This window comes from Artibeus jamaicensis, unplaced genomic scaffold, assembly GCF_021234435.1.
Source record: "Artibeus jamaicensis isolate MK-2021 breed Jamaican fruit bat unplaced genomic scaffold, CSHL_Jam_final contig_1085, whole genome shotgun sequence".
NCBI classification, from domain to species: domain Eukaryota; kingdom Metazoa; phylum Chordata; class Mammalia; order Chiroptera; family Phyllostomidae; genus Artibeus; species Artibeus jamaicensis.
Window position 1 is genome coordinate 851485 of NW_026521214.1, and position 17711 is coordinate 869195.

Sequence of the window (17711 nt, forward strand, 5' to 3'; positions counted from 1 at the left end):
AGTAAAAAATACATATACTTTTACCAAAATCTTACCGCTTGAAATTTTTATGGTTTACAAACAACAGCAAAGCGTGTGTTCTGACCTGGAACACAGCACCATGACAGGTGGCCACGGCGCCGTCCACAGGGGCCTTACCTGGCTTGTGCAGACACCTGGATGGCGATGGTGTTCATGATCAAGGGCACAAACTCGGCGACGACATTGTGGATGTTTAGTTTGTAGAGCTACAAGCAAACAACCAGATTTCCATGCTTTCACACGTTCTGCCACAGCCAAATAACCTGGGGCAGCAGAGACACTGCAGGGGCCGTCACATCTGCAGGCCCGTGGGGACCCTGCACACTGATGCGCTGTCATAAGTGAGCTCTGCCCTAAAAGCAGCCGCCAAAGCCCAGGAAACGTACCTGGTACATCAGAACAACGATAATGGGCAGCTCCGCCAACACTTTCAGAGAGAGGGATCCTCTTGGGATAATGGAGTGCTGTAAGAGAGCAACCAGCAGGGCTGCCGTCACCCGTGGTGGCAGCCCCGCCAGGGCCCACCCCTGAGCATCGCCCGCTGGAGCAGAAAGAGCGGAACCGCTGGCGCACCTTTGGGCCTATCTGCAGGGGAAGAGCCACACCAGCCTTAAAGCCCAGTACACAGAAGACTTAATAGGGAGGTTTTTATATTTTCCAGTGTAGTCCTCCATAGTACATAACTTTGGGAAAATTTTTCAAAACTTAGAAATTCAAATCATGCAAGAAAAATTTCAAGTTAATGTCTATTATTTTACTTAAAAGAACAATAGCAAAAATGGCACATTAACCAAGTTTTATTCCAAAATACTTAGAAACAGAAAATGGTTACAATAAATGTAAGAAAAAATTAATAGTGTTAATATATAAGAATTCATAAAACAGGCCTGGCTGGTGTGGCTCTGTGGACTGAGTGCCAGCCTGCAAACCAGAGGGTCACCGGTTCAACTCCCAGTCAGGGCACATGCCAGGTCCCCAGTGGCAGGTAAGCGAGAGGCAACCACACATTGATGTTTCTGTCCTTCTCTTTCGACCCCCCTCCCCCCCTAAAATAAATAAATAATCTCTCTAAAAATTTTTTTAAGTCACTATCTCATATTTTCCTCTGCCAAGTAGAAAGACGTGGATAAAAACGAAGCAAAACGACCGAAGAAACTCACTGTCCTCGTCTCGCTGTCCTCGCGCTCAGGACTGACTTTCACAGCGATCGTGGTGATCATCCCAACCATTTCCGGGGGCGGGACTGTGTTCTCAGGGATCACCTGAGGGTTCTCAAAATAGCGGTTCTAATAAAAACAAGAGAAAGCCTTTTGTCCTCAGGTCCAACACAACACTCCTTAATGAGACGGGCGTCCAGACAGGTGGAAGAAACCCGACGCCCTGTGGGACTCTCTTGCTCAGTCACGCAGTATTTGGGTTCCTCTTTCTCCAACACCATAAAGACAACATGGCACAGACAACATTTTTCCACCTCCCAAGAGAAAACAAATACTTGTCCTGAGTACTGCCTGCTCCTGCCTGAGAAGAGCTGAAATGCACGCCGGACTACACTGCTCCTCGGTGAGGCAGGAAGAACGGACCCGCCCCTCCAGCAACAAGAAACTCGGAGTGTGTCCCTACTGAACTGACTCTCCAAAGAGTCTCCTAAGTAGAGGTCAAAGACGGGACCAGAAGCAAAGAACAGAAGGTATTTTTTAACACCTGTGGTTCTCAAGGGGCTCTGGGCTCCATGTCAAACAACACAGCTTCTTATGACAACCTCTGATTAAACTGCCGGTGATGTAACACAGAATGTAATTAATTTTAAATTTTATATGTAATTAGCAGATTATAATCCTCAAAAATACCAAAAGTCAACTTTAGCGTATGTTCACTTAATTTTTTTAACCTTAAGAAAAATCTTTAAAATAACACACAAAGAGACTTAGGGGCAATGATTTTTACGGAAACGCCACTTGTGACGAGGACCTGAAAACCGGGGAAGTCAGCACAGGGAGACGATGGCTGAGGTGCACATATGCAACAGGGAACTATGGGGCCAGCAGAGGTCACGGCTGCTGGACAGAGAGTCCCCGAAGATGTCCCAAACTGTTAACAGCGACTCCTCTTATTAGAAAGGGTAAGAAGGAGAGACTTCCCTCCACTACCCCACGCACGTCTACACTCTCCACGTCGCCTGGAAAGAGCTCTTTCAATACAGGGAAGAGTTGCAATGATACAGAAAAATGCAGGAGTACACACCACCTCCCCAAAGGGCTTCATGGCCGTGAGCACAACCATCTTTAAAAAGCACCGAGGGAAACACAAGACGAACCAAAAATGTAACGGCTGCTTGCAAGTGATAAAGTTGCGGATGTATCTTCTGAGTTTTTTGGCAAAATTTCTACAGTAAGAATACATTAAATAAAGTATTTAATCTAAACAGTAAAACCAAAAGAATTCTTGTTTTTTAAATGATTGATTTATCAACCTAAATTCTGATCGTCAATAAACATGACCTGTTCTACAATTAGCACCCCCAATTACTCCTTCAACCTGGGTGCTCCAAATTAAACATAAGTAATGAATTCAAGTGATATTAAAACCATACCACTACTTTTGGAAGCTCCTTGTAAATCTGCTTCACAAAATCCAAAAAATGATGAATCTAAAGGAAAAGAAAGTATAAGGAAGTTATTTATAAACAGAAAATGCTTACAATAAGAAAAATGTTAGTTGTCTTAATACACAACAACTCTTCACGTTAAGAAAAATGTCAGACCCAAAATACAAACTGGCAATGAATGTGAACAAAATAGATGCCCAGGCTGGTGTGGCTCAGTGGACCAAGCACCAGCCTGTGAAACGAAAGGTCGCTGGTTCGATTCCCAGTCAGGGCACATGCCTGGGTTTCCGGCCACATCCCCAGTGGGAGGCGTGAGACACAACCACACAGTGATGCTTCCCTTTCTTTCTTTCTCACTCCCTTCCCTTCTGTCTATGAATAAATCTTTAAAAAAATTTTTTTAAATATTAACACTTTCGACCTAGTAATTCTAGGTCGACAAACCTAGTCTATGAAGTAATGTGAACTAGAAACAGATATTCAATAACAGTCAAAAAATAAAATTTTCTGAAATAACTTTAAATATCTAAAACCAAGGGAACCGGTATCTAAGAATACTATACATTCATTAAAAATTAACTTTATAAAGAACTTTATAAAAAAATTCTATTGAAAAATGTTTAACATGTGAAGGGAAGCAGTCAAGACATCAGGTGTCATGCACAGTGTGACAGTCACTGTGTAGAGAACACCCCATACACGGGGTGGGGGAAAGGAAGGAAATCCATGGTGTCTTTAAGATGGAAAGAACTGTATTTCATTGTTATGCTTCCAATTTTCAAATAATCTGCAACAGGCATTTACTAAGCTTACCACCACAGAAGACACTGTTAATTATTGCTAACAGAGAGTATTTAATATTTACTCCATAGGTGCTAAGCACTGTGCTAAAGAACTGCAACTTTTACATTTAAATTCTTCAAGCAATCTTTGAGGACACACTGTGAGTGTCCGCATTTTGCAGAGAAGGCTCTGAAAGGCTGAAGTTTACCCAGCGTCAAGTAGCTACCGAGCTGCAGAGCTGAGGTTCAATCCCGGCTCTGCCTTCGGAACCTGCATCTCAGCCCCTGTACAGCATGGCCCGCCTGGCGCCTCCCGGCCCATCAGACGTTCCTGAGAGCCGGGAGCACGCAGAGAGCCGGGCCAACGCAGTGGGGATCACATAGCAGCCCCTGACAGGTACACTTAGATACCGTGTACACACTCAGAACAGAACAGGCAACTGCTAACCCCGCTCAGGACCGCCCCCAAACAGGCTGTGTTTTCTGCACTTGCAAGCAGCACGCTCTCCATCAACACTCCCAGAGAATAAAAACTGTTGTCAGCACTGTTTACAAATGCTCTCAAGAGAAACACTTACTTCTTGTGTGATGGCTGGCCTGAACTGTTTGTGCAGCTCAATAATTATTCTCAGACAAATAAGAACGTTTTCTTCATTTTCCGTCTTAAAAAAGAAAAGGCATTTAACGAGTTACAATTCTGAAGACTTATTTTAACCTAAGGATTAAAGACTATTTTCTAAGCATTTTTCTGTATGCACACGCTCCATCAGACAACTCAGATTTGATTGGTTGAAGATTCCTTGAGCCACAGAACACAACTGCCCAAAAAGGAAGCTCCCGTGGTCTGTGGTGGATCGACTACCTGAAGGGCAGCCCGCCGTAAGTTCCTGGCAGTAACACTCGGAAAGACGCAGTAACTGGCATTTGTGGCAAGTCACCCCACGAACTAAGGTCTGGAGGTATTGCCAAAAGAATGAGCAATTACTGAGCACCGCCCTCCCCACCCCCGTACTGGACTGAGCTAAACGCTTCACACACTCTAAGTGGGAGGCTCCACCTGCACTGCACCCTCCAGGAGGCTGAGGCTCAGAGAAGACCAGCCCCGGGGCTAACAAGACACAGCTACACGTGACAGCTGGGACCTGCGTCCAACTCTCTCCCTGCTCCCAAGTTCACCTTCCCAAGGGGCCCAGAGACACAAGAGAATTCTAAACACATCAAGACTAAGAACATAATTTTACAGGTTAACTTTACAGGTACCGGGCAGATTAGCCCCAAGAATCTGAGGAACTCCTTTGCAAGCCTCTACCGCTGCCTCACACACACAGAACCAGAAAGCACAAAGCCAAGGAGCCCTGCACCGCGTGCGTCGGCCACCATGCCAGTCATTCTCAGAGACTTCCACCATGCAGAGTCAACTCTTCAGTGACTCGGGAAAAAAAAGAATGTGCAATTAAAATTAATAACCTTTCAGAGTAATTTGGTGGGCAAAACAGGGGAAAATAGACATGTGAATCAGAACTTCAGTGGAAGGGATAGGGCTGTATAACACTGGATTATACATTAAGAAAATCACTAAAAGTTTTGAATATGGCAAAATAACAAGAATTCTCCAAAGGTTACCTCTAAAAAGCGAAACATCACAGACAAAACATTTTTCGTATGAGGACGAAGATGTTCATTGGTTGGTATTCTGTGAATTATTTCAAGAACTAGTTTCCGCAGTTGCTGGTGGAAAAACAAATTAGAAACGTAAATATAAAACCCTTCCAGGAGTTCCAAAGTCACCCTCCTGCACTCTCCAAGTGTCACACCGCCATCTGGGCCCGGCATTGGTGACCCTCTTACCACGGGGGGTCCTGCTTAGGAACGCCCCTACAAACTATTTCACTGTAATCCAATGCGCACACTGCAAATCACCGCTTCCAATACTTCTGCAGCAGTGTACTGGACCAATCAAGCACATCGGATTTTCCCTGGTTCACACCTTACCCCAGGCGGACAGGGCACTAGGGCATGAGTGTGCAGTAGATTTACGAGGAAAGAGCAAGACAGCACGGGAACTTCACGGAGATCTCCGTGTGCAACCTCAGTTCAGCTCCTACCGTGTTCTCTCCAACTGCTCCAGACCCAGGGCTGATGTCATCCTGAGCTGCACTGAGCTTTCATAATTCTGCTTATGGAGCTCGCCAGTGAAAGGCAGACCAACTATGTAAATATATACACACATCTTGAAATGGTGCAACATAAAAACGCTTCATTCAGCCCTGGCTGAGGAGCTCAGTTGGTTAAAGCATCAACTGGATATGCCAAGGTTGCGAGTCTGATCTTTCAGGGCACATGAATCAACCAATGGCCCTGGCTGGTGTGGCCCAGTGGATTGAGCACCGGCCTGTGAACCAAAGGGTCGCCGGTTCTATCCTCCAGCCTGGGCACATGCCAGGCTGGAGAACTAGGTCCCCTGTAGGGGGTACAGAAGAGGAGACCACAAATTCATGTTTCTTTCCCCCTCTTTCTCTCTCTAAAAATAAATAAAATATTTAAAAAGAAAAAATGATGTGATGGGACTACTTCAAAAAAATCACGAAGCCCTGGCAGGCATAGCTCAGTGGATTTGAGCGCGGGCCTGTGAACCAGATGATCGTGGTTCGATTCCCAATCAGGGCACATGCCTGGGATGCAGGCCAGTTCCCAGTGGGGGACACACGAGAGGCAACCATACATTGATATTCTCTCCCTCTCTCCTTCCCTTCTCCTCTAAAGATAAATTAATAAAATCTTAAAAAAAAAATCACGAAGAGGAGAGGGTATAAAGAGCAGGTGGGGCTGGAAGGAAAACAACACTGGCCATGAATTACAAGAAAAAAATGAGGAAGAGTGGAGTTTGGCCAACAGGTATGGGGACAAAGGACTACTGTTCCTCCCTTTGTACACTTTCCTACTCACTCATAGTAAGTACTGCACCACCCATCGGCACGTCCGCAAACGTGAGAAGTTAAAAATGTGGAAGAGATGAACTTGACAAACTAACGCCGAGACATTGAAGGGAGAAGGCAAAGGCCTTGGGCACAGCCACCCACGGGTGACGAAACCTCTTCCATCTCTAAGCGGAAGCACAGGGCTCCTCCGGTCGTTTTAATCCCACCACACGCTCATGGATATTTTTAACCAGATTACCTGGGCTGGTTTCTCCTGAAGAAACTGAACTTCTCCATCTTGCAGAAATGTAAGAAATCGAGGGATGATATGCTCCAGGAATGTAGAATATTGAGGAGAGGACGTTACATTCTAATTATGCAAAAATAAAAGATATCCCCGGTAAGTCTGTGTACACACTTTCATTTCAAATTTACATAGCATCACAATCACCTAAAAAGAACATAAAACACTGTACCAGAGTCAACAGTAATTTGTAATACTTTTAGATGCTCTGGTGATAATGCAGTTTTAAATAAATCAGGATGACTGTTGCCTCTGAAATCCAGTCTGAGAGAACTGAATGCTGAAATTTGCTGCTGGAACCAGAAAGGCAAGCGCCGAGGGAAACGGCGAACCCGAGGCCAGTTCCAGGCTGGCCCCGCCACCCCAAGGGCAACACCGCGGAGACGGCGTTCAGCTTCCAGACCTGAGATTCCTCCCCGGAGAAGCGGAGCTGAAACACACTGACACCCTCTTCCAACCCGAAACTGGAACTGTTAATTAGGTCTAGATAAGTTAGATTAAAATCTAACCTAATCCATGATCTATCCTAGCTCCCATTACGAAAGGAAAATAGAAAATGAAACTAAACTTTTTAGTAAAACGGCTACTTGGGCAGTTTATGGATCCCACTTAGGATTATAAACCTCTGCACCGCAGCGACGCCACCAGTTAAGAAAGGGTCCTTCCCATCTCCCCTGGGCGGGGGGGGACGCAGGGGGGATTCCACTGCCTGAACATCGTCCCAAACACCAAAAGGTCGCAGGTCCCACCCCTCCATAGGGGCACAAGCAAGAGGCCACCGATCGATGTCTCTCCCCCTCAATCTTTCTCTCTCTCCCCCACCCCACCTCCTTCTTCTCCCTCTAAAATCAATGAACATATCCTCAGGTGAAGATTAAAAATGAAAAGGAAGGGTATTTCCTGCCTCATGTGATCACGTGAACATTACACGAATCAGTATATAGAAAGCTCCCGATGGCGTGTGCAGTGTCCGCAGTGCACCTGCGCGCTCAATGAAGGCTGTGCTGCGCGCTTTCTGCTCTGTCCCATCAGGCCTCACCACAACCCTCGGGAATATTCTGCCCATTTCACAGATAAAGAAGGGCTCAGAGAGGTTAAAACTTTTCAGAATGTCAGAATCGGTAAGTTTTGGAAGTGGATTCAAATTCAGTGTGACACCCAACTCCTTTACTCCTTCTAAAGTCTCACCAGCCTATTTAACAAAGACACTAAAAGCTCCTGTCAGGTGCTCAATAGAGATAAAATCATAAAGACAGTATGACGTTCACACCTTCAGGGATGAGGGAGGCAGCAGTGTGCTGCAGAAGACAGATATCAAGAGAAAAACTAACAGTATGAGCGTAACAAAATCTACCAATGGAACGTAATCCATGGACAGAACCAATAGCAGAGACCATCTTCCTGAAGCAGTGACATTTACAGGAAAACATGGAAGGCCAGTAGGACTTAAACCATGTGAAAAACTGGAAAAAGAACAAGGTTCTAAGGAAAGAGAATGCAAAGGCCTGAAATTATGAGAAAGTGTGAGTGTAAAAGGCACTAAAACGTCCTGAGTCAGAGAAGCCAACGAGACACAGCAGCTGGGCAGCAAAACCCGTGTCTGGAGCGCAGGCGCCACTGGTCTGGACTTGGAGCTTTGCACTCGGAGCTGGGGATGACGGGAAGACAATGTGAGAAGAGCGGTCCATAAAGGACTAGACAGAGAACCAGCAGGAGACACAGACACCGTTCCTCTCAAAGACCCCGAACATGGACTTCCTCAGACTCACTCTCTCTGGGCTCCAGCACCAGGGTAATGGCTTGAAAGGCACCAGTGGCACACAGGGAGGAACTGAAGTGTCAAAAACCAAAGTGAGCAGAGGCCACTGTCCATTTCTGAGCCCTCCCCCACAGAGCCAAAAGCCAAAACACAAGAGTCGTATCTGAGACTCCATCAACCTGGCTAACACTTTACCCCACCCTGGAGATCTCCAGAAACTCCATTCCACCCAACTGAGGGGCCCACCCAAACTGTTAACATGACTTTTCCACATGAATGGCAAGTCGTGGCTCAAGCTTCACGACTCCTAAATCCCATCGAACAGGCCCAGCACTAGCAGCAGCCAGCCTAGATTCACAGCTTGGCTTTGCCTGGGAATCTCCAGGTCCAGCACAAGCAGCAGCCATCTCACATTCCTTTATAGCTCATGCCAGGTGGACCGGGGCAGAACTAAGGTGGGGGTTGACCTTGGCCCGCACCACCCAGAAAACCCCAGATCCTGTGCACTCAGCAGACAGCTACAGACCACATCGAAGCACCACCCCTCTAACCCCCTCCAAGGAGGGCAGAGGTTGGTGGTCAGTGGTCACAGCCAGTCCTTGCAGCTGACTGGCCTGGGTAAATCCCTCCCATTGACCTGCCAATAGCGACTAAAGCTCAACTACAAGAGGAGGAAGTAGTCAGTCCACATGGAGGGCACATCTCCAGTGCTAAGCTTCAGTGATAGGGGAGGCTGTGCCACTGTCCCTATTGGACACCTACTACATTAGGCCACACTACCAACACATGGAGTCAGAGCCGCTCTACCTCATACACAGAAACACACACAGGGAGGCCGCCAAATTAAGAAGACAAAGAAACATAGCCCAAATGAAAGAAAGATGGAATCTCCAGAAAAAGAACTAAACAAAATAGAGATAAACAATCTATCAGATAGAGTTCAAAACACTGTTTATAAGGATGCTCAACGAACTCAGTGAGGACTCAGCAGCATAGAAAAGATGCAGTCAAAAATGAAGAATGTGGACTTCCGGCCAAGATGGAGGCGTAGGTAGAAACACTGTGCCTCCTCACACAACCAAGTTTAAAAATAACAAAGTTTTAGTAAAAAAACGCAACCAAAACACAGAAAATTGAACTGTACGGAAGTCCGACAACAACGAACCATTCAGCCAGACCAGTAAGAGGGGCGGAGTCAGCAGCTGGTGGAGCGGGGTCACACAGGAAAAGGTGGCCTGACCAACCCAGGCGCGCAGGCAGCAGTTGGCAGATCCCAGGCCTGGGGTGGAAATGAGCAGACCCAGTGAGGGCACAGGGCAGCTGGCTGACTGAGGTCACACATTCACCCGCAGATAAACCAGGCAAAGGAACAAGCAGTGAGACAGACCACGCAAACCAGGGCCCCAACGCCGGAAAATAAAGCCTAAAAGCACCAATTGGAAAAACTTTCAGGGTCGAGGTGCCGGCAGAAGCTCCCAGGCTCACAGAGAGTTTGTTGGAGAGACCCACAGGGTCCTGGAGGGTGCAAAGGCCCACACACCCAAGAGCCAGGACCAGGGGGGCCCAGCTTGCTTGCAGGAAGCAGCAGAAGGGACCGAAATCTGAGAGTGAAACAAACGCCATTGCCCCTCTTTGACCCCGACCCCACATACAGCATCACAACCCAGCAACCTGGGTTGCCTCGCCCTGGTGAACACCTAAGGCTCCGCCCCTCATACAGAATAGGACTGAACAAACCAAAACATTATGGTTCAAAAACAGGTCAAAGCCACAGAGCCAATAATTCTAAGCAACCAAGAGATAGACAACCTATCATACGCACAGTTCAAAACACTGGTGATCAGGATGCTCATAGAAATGGTTGATTTTAGTCACAAATTAGAACAACAAATGAAGGCTACACTAAGTGAAATGTAGGGAAATGCACAGGAAACCAACATTGATGGAAAGGAAACTGGGACTCAAATCAAGGGAGTGGACCAGAAGGAAGAAAAAAATGACCAAAAAGAAAAATATGAAGAAACAAGAATTCAAAAAAATGAGGAGAGGCTTAGGAACCTCCAGGACATCTTTAAATGTTCTAACATCCAAATTGTAGGGGTACCAGAAGGGAAAGAGGAAGAGCGACAAGTAGAAAACTCATTTGAATAAATAATAAAGGAGAATTTCCCCAATCTGGCAAAGGAAATAGACTTCCAGGAAATCCAGGAAGCTCAGAGAGTCCCAAAGAAGTTGGACCCAAGAAGGAACACACCAAGGCACATCATCATTACATTAGCCAAGATTAAAATGAAGGAGAGAATCCTAGAAGCAGCAAGACATAAGGGGACAGTCACCTACAAAGGAGTCCCCATCAGACTGTCAGCTGATTTCTCAAAAGAGACCTTACAGGCAAGAAGGGGCTGGAAAGAGGTATTCCAAGTCATGAAAGGCAAAGACCTACATCCAAGATTGCTCTATCCAGCAAAGCTTTTGTTTAGAATGGAAGGGCAGATAAAGTACTTCTCAGATAAGGTCAAAGTCAAGGAGTTCAACATCACCAAGCCCTTATTATATGAAATGTTAAAAAAGATGAACAGTGAAAGGACAAACAAACTCACAGTTATTAACAACCACACCTAAAACAAAAGCAAACTAAGAGGACAGCTAGATCAGGAGAGGAACCATAGAAATGGAGATCACATGGAGGGTTAACAAGAGGGGAGTGGGAGGAGGAGAAGGGGAGAGAAGGTACAGAGAATAAGTAGCATAGACAATAGGTAGAAAATAGATAGGGGGGAGGGCAAGAATAGTATGGGAAATATAGAATCTAAAGAACTTGAGACACATGGTCATAAATGAAAGGGGGGAATGGTGGGGGAGGGTGTGCAGGGTGGAGGGGAATGAAGAGGGTGAAATAGGACACCTGTAATGGCATAATCAATAAAATATATTTAAAAAAAGAAGAATGTACTAATTGAAATAACAACTTACAGGGAAACAACAGTAAAGAGGTTAAAGATGAAAATCAAATCAATGATTTCTAACATAAGGAAGCAAAAAACAACCAATCAGAACAACAAGAACAAAGGATCCATGCCCTGGCTGGTGTTGCTCAGTGGATTGAGTGCCAGCCCGCAAACCATAGTGTCGCGAGTTCAATTCCCAGTCTGGGCACGTGCCTGGGTTGTGGGCCAGGTCCCCAGTAGAGAGCATGCAAGAGGCAACCACACACTGATGTTTCTCTCCTTCTCTTTCTCCCTCCCTTCCCCCTCTCTAAAAATAAATAAATAAAATCTTTTTTTAAGTCCAAAAAAACAGGGGTAGTATAAGCAGCTCTGGGACAACTTTACATGTTCCAACATTCCCATCACAGGGGCACCAGAAAGAGAAGAGAAAGAGCAAGAAACTGAAAATCTATTTGAAAAATAATGAAAGAAAATTTCCCTAATTTAGTGAAGGAAATAGACATGCAAGTCCAAGAAGTACAGAGGATCCCAAACAAGGCAGATGCAAAGACCCCTCTCCAAGGCATGTCATAATTAAAATGCCAAAGGTTAAAAGATAAAAGGAGAATCTTAAAAGCAGCGAGAGAAAAGCAGTAAATTATCTACAGGGGCGTCCCCATAAGACCATCAACTGATTTCCCAAAAAAACTTTGGCCAGCTAGAAGGGACGGGCAAGAAATATTCAAAGTTATGAAAAGCAGGGACCTTCAGCCAAGACTGCTCTACCCAGCAAAGCTATTATTTAAAATTGAAGGGCAAAGAAAAAGCTTCCAAGACAAGAAAAAACTAAAGGAGTTCATCATCACCAAACCATTATTATATGCAATGTTAAGGGACTTACTAAGAAAAAACAAGATCAGAACTATGAACAATAAACTGCCAGTACCTACATATCTATCAACAAATTAATCTGAAAAACTGAGCAAACAAGAAGAACAGTCAGAATTATAGATATGGAGACCATTTTCATGGTCGCCAGATGCAAGTAGGGTAAGGGGATTAAGAAGTACAAACAGGTAGTTACAGAATAGCCATGGGGATGTAAAGTACAGCACAGGAAATAGCCACAGAACTTACAGGCATGACCCATGACCTGAACAACAGTGTGGGGACTCCCTGAAGGGAGTAAATGGGGAAACACTGGGACAACTGTAGTAGCATAAACAGTAAAAATAATTTTAAAAAGAAAAATATATTTCATGAAAATGTAAACAAGCAAAAGATGAGTAGCAATATTTACTATCAGACAAAATAGATTTTGAAACAAAGACTACAACAAGAGACAAAGAAGGACTCTGCAATTCTACTTCTGGGTATTTACCCAATAAAACCCAAAACACTAGACCAAAAAGTTCATTGCAGCATCATTTCCAATAGCCAAAATTTGGAAGCAATCTGATACAGTTGTGGTACACATCTGCAATGGAATATTACTCAGCCATAAAAAAGAAGAAAGAAACAAAGAAATCTCGCCATCTGCAACAACATGGATGGACCTAGAGGGTATTATGCTAAGTGAAATAAGCAGAAACAGAAAGACATATACCACATGACTTCACTTGTACATGGAATCTAGAAAATAAATTAAACCCACAAATAAAACAAACTCATAGATACAGAGAATATGTTAATGGTTGCCAGATGGAAGTGGGTTAGGAGGACAGGTGAAAAAAGAAACAGTATTAAGATGTATGAACTGCCAGTTATAAAAGCAGTCACGGGGATGTAGAGTACAGCGTAAGAAACATAATAATACTGTGATAACTGTGTGATACCCAATGGGTACTAGACTTACTGGGGTGATCACTTGGTAAATTATATAAATGCCCAATCACGATGTTATATACCTGAAACTAATATAATATTGCATGGCAACTATAACAGAAAAATAAAAAAATATTTTTAAAAACTGCTCATCACCTTTTATTGCCAAAGCCTAAAACCTTACAAAACACACTCAAGGACTTAGGGGACAGGGAGAAGCCTCGCACTGAAATACCATCAGGGTCGTCCAGGAACCAGGCTCACCTGCACAGCAGCCCTGCCAACCCAGGATTCCACAGCCTTCAACACACCTGAGCACCAAACTCCCCCGTGAAGATGACACATTGAACGAACTGTCCAGTTAACCTGCCAGTATTTTAACTCAGCCCTGAACTTTTTGATCCATGCAAAATTTTCAGTGACTTCTAACGCAACGGTTTCCTATTTCCTGTCCTAAAAGGTGGCCCATATGATATTTACTCAGCCTAAAATCTTAATCAGAGTGTTTAGTGAAATGAATTTCTAAGACTCCTGAAATCATCAGTATTTTGTTTCAGTTTCACTCACTTCATTTAAATGTTTTTTCCAGGATGGTAACAATGGTAATTTAAAATCACCTAGTGATGGCCATTCCAGTATTTAATTCTTTGAGGGACTTCGTCATCTGAATTTAAGGTAAATGTCTATGCCGTACAGATTTCAAAAGTCACTTTTTGGAAAAGCCCAAGTATCCTGCTTCAGTAACTTCTAATTCTGCTAATTTAATCAATACATCTGAGACCAAAGCCAGGAACTAACGTGCTGACTGTCAGACACTCGACTCTGAGAGCCCCGTGCCTCTCCCATGGCCCTTAGCCCCATCAGGGCTCTGGTTCCCTACTACAGGTTCTTCCTGCAGGTAAAACATGGAATGCAGCCCAGCAGGAATCTCCGTCAGTCAGCACGTTGTCCTGAGAGGCCAAGTGTGCAGGTTCTACCCTCAGTCAGGGCATATGAAAGAATCGAGTAATAAATGCATGGACACATAAGACTCAAAAATCAAAGTTTCTCTCTCTCTCAAATGAATAATCTATTTTAAAAAAACGCAGAATGCAGGGCTATCTTTTTCTACACCCCACCTCTTTTTTCTTGTTTCGTTTTTTTGTGTGTGTTTAACAAATTTGCATTAGCAGCTTGGGCAAAAGAGAAACTCTACAGCTTAATCTCTAAATATCTGAGGATTTTTTTTTCTAGCTCAGTTTAAGTCAGCAAGTCTTTCAAAACAACTATTTAAAAGTCTTTGAAAACAACTATTTAAAAAAAAAGAAAATAAGCCCTGGCTGCTGTGGCTCAGTCAACTGAGCACCCCACCCACCTACAAATCAAAAGGTCACTGGTTTGATTCTCAGTCAGGGCACCTGCCTAGGTTGCTGGCCAGGTCCCCAGTTGGGGGCGTGAGAGGTAACTGATCACTGTATCTCTCCCACACTGTGGTTTTTCTCCCTCCCTTCTCCTCTCTCTAAAACTAAATAAATAAAATCTTTTTTTTTAATGAGAATACTGTCCATTACTACAGATACTAGGGTATCTGGTTGAATCCCACTAGCATTTATTTAATGTTTACTAATTCAAATGACTATGCCAGAGGCTGGGAAATATTTTACCTATTGTTCTTAATCATATCGAGAAAGGTTTTATAATTCCCACATTAAAAATAAGACATGTGACTGTCGAATCTGCCTAGGAGACTAAACGGCACCATGTTAACTATACAGTTCACAAAACTCCAGAGAACAATTTTCAGGTGCTAGACAAGAGGCAGTGGAAGACTGTGACCTCCAAGAGAAGGAGAACTCACAAGCTGAGCCCACGATCACCTTGCTTCTCTGCCGAGGTCCGATCTCCCAACCTGGGCTCAGCAGGCTGGGGCCCAAAGAGATGGTGGTGGTTCTGCAGAACATGTACCAGAGAGCAAACCTGCAGGCAGAGCCCCGGAGGAAAAGGAGCTGCAGAATGAGGGTGAGTATGGTCTGCCATGTATCCCTGAGACCTTGACTGATGAGGGCTGAGCTACATGTAAGGTAAGGTAGGGTAAGACTACCTGAGGCTTAACGCACACTGGCAGCTCTGGGGCTAAGAGATGACCAGAGACACCAGAGTTCTGGCAAAATTAGACGGTGCTGGGTCCAACCTAGCCACACCTTAACACCTCAGTAACACCCCAGGCAGCCAGCTGAAGAAGGACAATTTCCTAGAGTAAGGACTATTGAGGACTCCTTACAACACATCCTACCTAAATTCAGCCTCTTGCTTAACACCTTGGGCTTCCCACAGATCCTTCCTACCACAGCATAAAACCAAGATTAGCCAGCAACCAGACCGCCAACTACAATAAAAATATCAACACTCTTCAAAGGGAAGTAACAGAATGGAGTCCCTGAGTTCACACGCAACGTCCACTACACAACCAAAACCACTAGCCACGCAAACCAGCAGGAGTGGGCCCCACCCACAGCCGACAGAAACCAACTTCACAGTGCACCGATGCTGTGCCTAACTTAACTTTACAGCAGCCATTACAAACACGTTCAAGAATGAAAGGAAAATATGGTCCTAATAGATATACACAGGAAACCTGCAGAGAAGTGTAATATATCAAGAGCCAAATGGCAGTCAGGGCACATGCCTGGGTTGCAGGCCGGTTCCCTGCAGGCCAGTTCCCAGCAGGGGACACGCAAAAAGGCAACCATACATTGATGTTTCTCTCCCTCTCTCCTTTCCTTCCCCTCTAAAGATAAATAAATAAAATCTTTAAAAAAAAAAAGAGCCAAATGGAAATTCTGTAACTGAAACTACAACAAAGTTTTAAAATGCAAAAACTAAATATATGTAAGTTGAATTTTAAAAATAACATCCCAGCAGACTGGAGATGGCTGAAAATTAGGCAATGAATCTGACAGCAGGTCACACTAAACACAAAACAGAAAAAAATTCAGTTACCATGGCTGGTGTAGTTCAGTGGATTGAGCACCAGACTGCGAACTAAACAGTCGCTGGTTCGATTCCCAGTCAGGGCACATGCCTGGGTTACAGGTCAGATACCCAGTGGGGGGTGTGACATTACCACACATTTATGTTTCTCTCCCTCTTTTTTTAAAATACTTTTTATTTACTTATTTTTAGACAGAGGGGAAAGGAGAGAGAGAGGGAGAGAAACATCAGTGTGCGGTTGCCCCCCACATACCCGCCACCCGGGACCTGGCCCGCAACCCAGGCATTGCCCTGACTGGGACTCGAACCAGCGAGCCCTTGGTTCACAGGCAGGCACTCAATCCACTGAGCCACAGCCAGGGCTCTCTCCCTCTCTTTCCACCTCCCTTCCCCTGTCGAAAAATAAAATAAAATCTTAAAAAGAAAAAAAAAATCAGTAAAAAAAATTGTTTTAATTTAAAGAAGGAAAAAAACTGAAAAATGAACCTGCCCTGGCTCAAATAATCAAAAAGAAGATGAAAGCAAGAAAGCAATTACAATACCCATATGCAAAATACTACTCTGGAATGTGATAATTGATTTTATTTCTAAATATAAAGAAATAAATTAATTAATTAAAAAGTTAAAATGAAAGATTTTTTTCCTGAAAGTCTGGGCCAAAAATGTGGGTGCACATTATACACAGCAAAACACAGTATATACCTAAAAAGTTACCACATTTAAAAATTAAAAAGTGGCCCTGGCTGGTGTGGCTCAGTGGATTGATTGAATGCCAACCTGAGAACCAAAAGGTCTCCAGTTAAGATCCCCAGTCAGGGTACCTGCCTGGGGTATGGATCACAACTAATCAGCAACCAATCCATGTATCTCTCACATGGATGTTTCCCTCCCTTTCTTTCTCCCTCCCTTCCCCTTTCTCTAAAAGTAGGTTCTTTTTATAAATTTAAAAAATGTTAAACAACCAAAACCAAAGCAACTATCAACAGTATGAAAAAGTTGGACAACACAGTGTAAAAACTTTCAGGTTTCAATTTTAAAATACAATAAATTACATTGACAGAAATATTTTTGGAGTAACTAGTGAAAGATTGACAGAAAAGCAACAGGAAAGCTCATGAGAGTATTTACCTCAAAATGAAAAGCATATAATATAAAGATCATACCTCAAAATTTTCACTAACTTCTTGCATCATTTTTAACTTGGTTTCATCAGCTGTAAAATGACAAAACAAATCATCAGGTCATTGCAATTACGTCAAGGATGTTCCTAAAATTACTGGATTGAATATGAGAAGCAATCAGATCTTATCAGTTTGACTGTCATGGCCCCACAGAAGGCACACGGCTAGTTCCCTACAGCCAGTCACACACATTCACACTCCCAGACATACGTGTGCACGCACAGACCCAGACAGAGAAACTCACACATGCACCCACGCACACACTTGTGCCTCTTTGGTGCTCCAGCCAGTAATGCTCATCACTCTGCTTCTCCACAAGGCAGGGAAAGAGGAAATCAGGATAAAGTTAATATTCCTATTTATCTCCACGTCTTGAAACTGAGATGCACGAGTCACGTTAATGCATTTCTTAATGACAAA

General features: G+C 44.1%; 1 protein-coding gene and 1 non-coding gene across 5 annotated transcripts in view; both read right to left on the bottom strand.

Moving 5' to 3' along the window:
• The window catches only part of TRRAP (transformation/transcription domain associated protein), a 124439-nt gene that overhangs the window by 102591 nt on the left and 4137 nt on the right, over window positions 1–17711 (bottom strand). For all 4 annotated transcript variants that reach the window (XM_037164016.2, XM_037164013.2, XM_037164015.2 and 1 more), the window contains exons 3-10: window positions 17274–17323; window positions 6586–6696; window positions 5032–5136; window positions 3987–4070; window positions 2612–2668; window positions 1182–1307; window positions 408–485; window positions 139–227 (exon numbers count right to left, since the gene is read on the bottom strand). In XM_037164016.2, coding sequence (XP_037019911.1) covers window positions 139–227; window positions 408–485; window positions 1182–1307; window positions 2612–2668; window positions 3987–4070; window positions 5032–5136; window positions 6586–6696; window positions 17274–17323 — 700 coding nt within the window. The remainder of the gene's footprint in view (window positions 1–138; window positions 228–407; window positions 486–1181; window positions 1308–2611; window positions 2669–3986; window positions 4071–5031; window positions 5137–6585; window positions 6697–17273; window positions 17324–17711) is intronic.
• LOC128627176 (small nucleolar RNA ZL1) lies at window positions 17402–17605 on the bottom strand. Its single transcript, XR_008391337.1, has one exon. It is a non-coding gene; the product is annotated as a small nucleolar RNA ZL1 (small nucleolar RNA).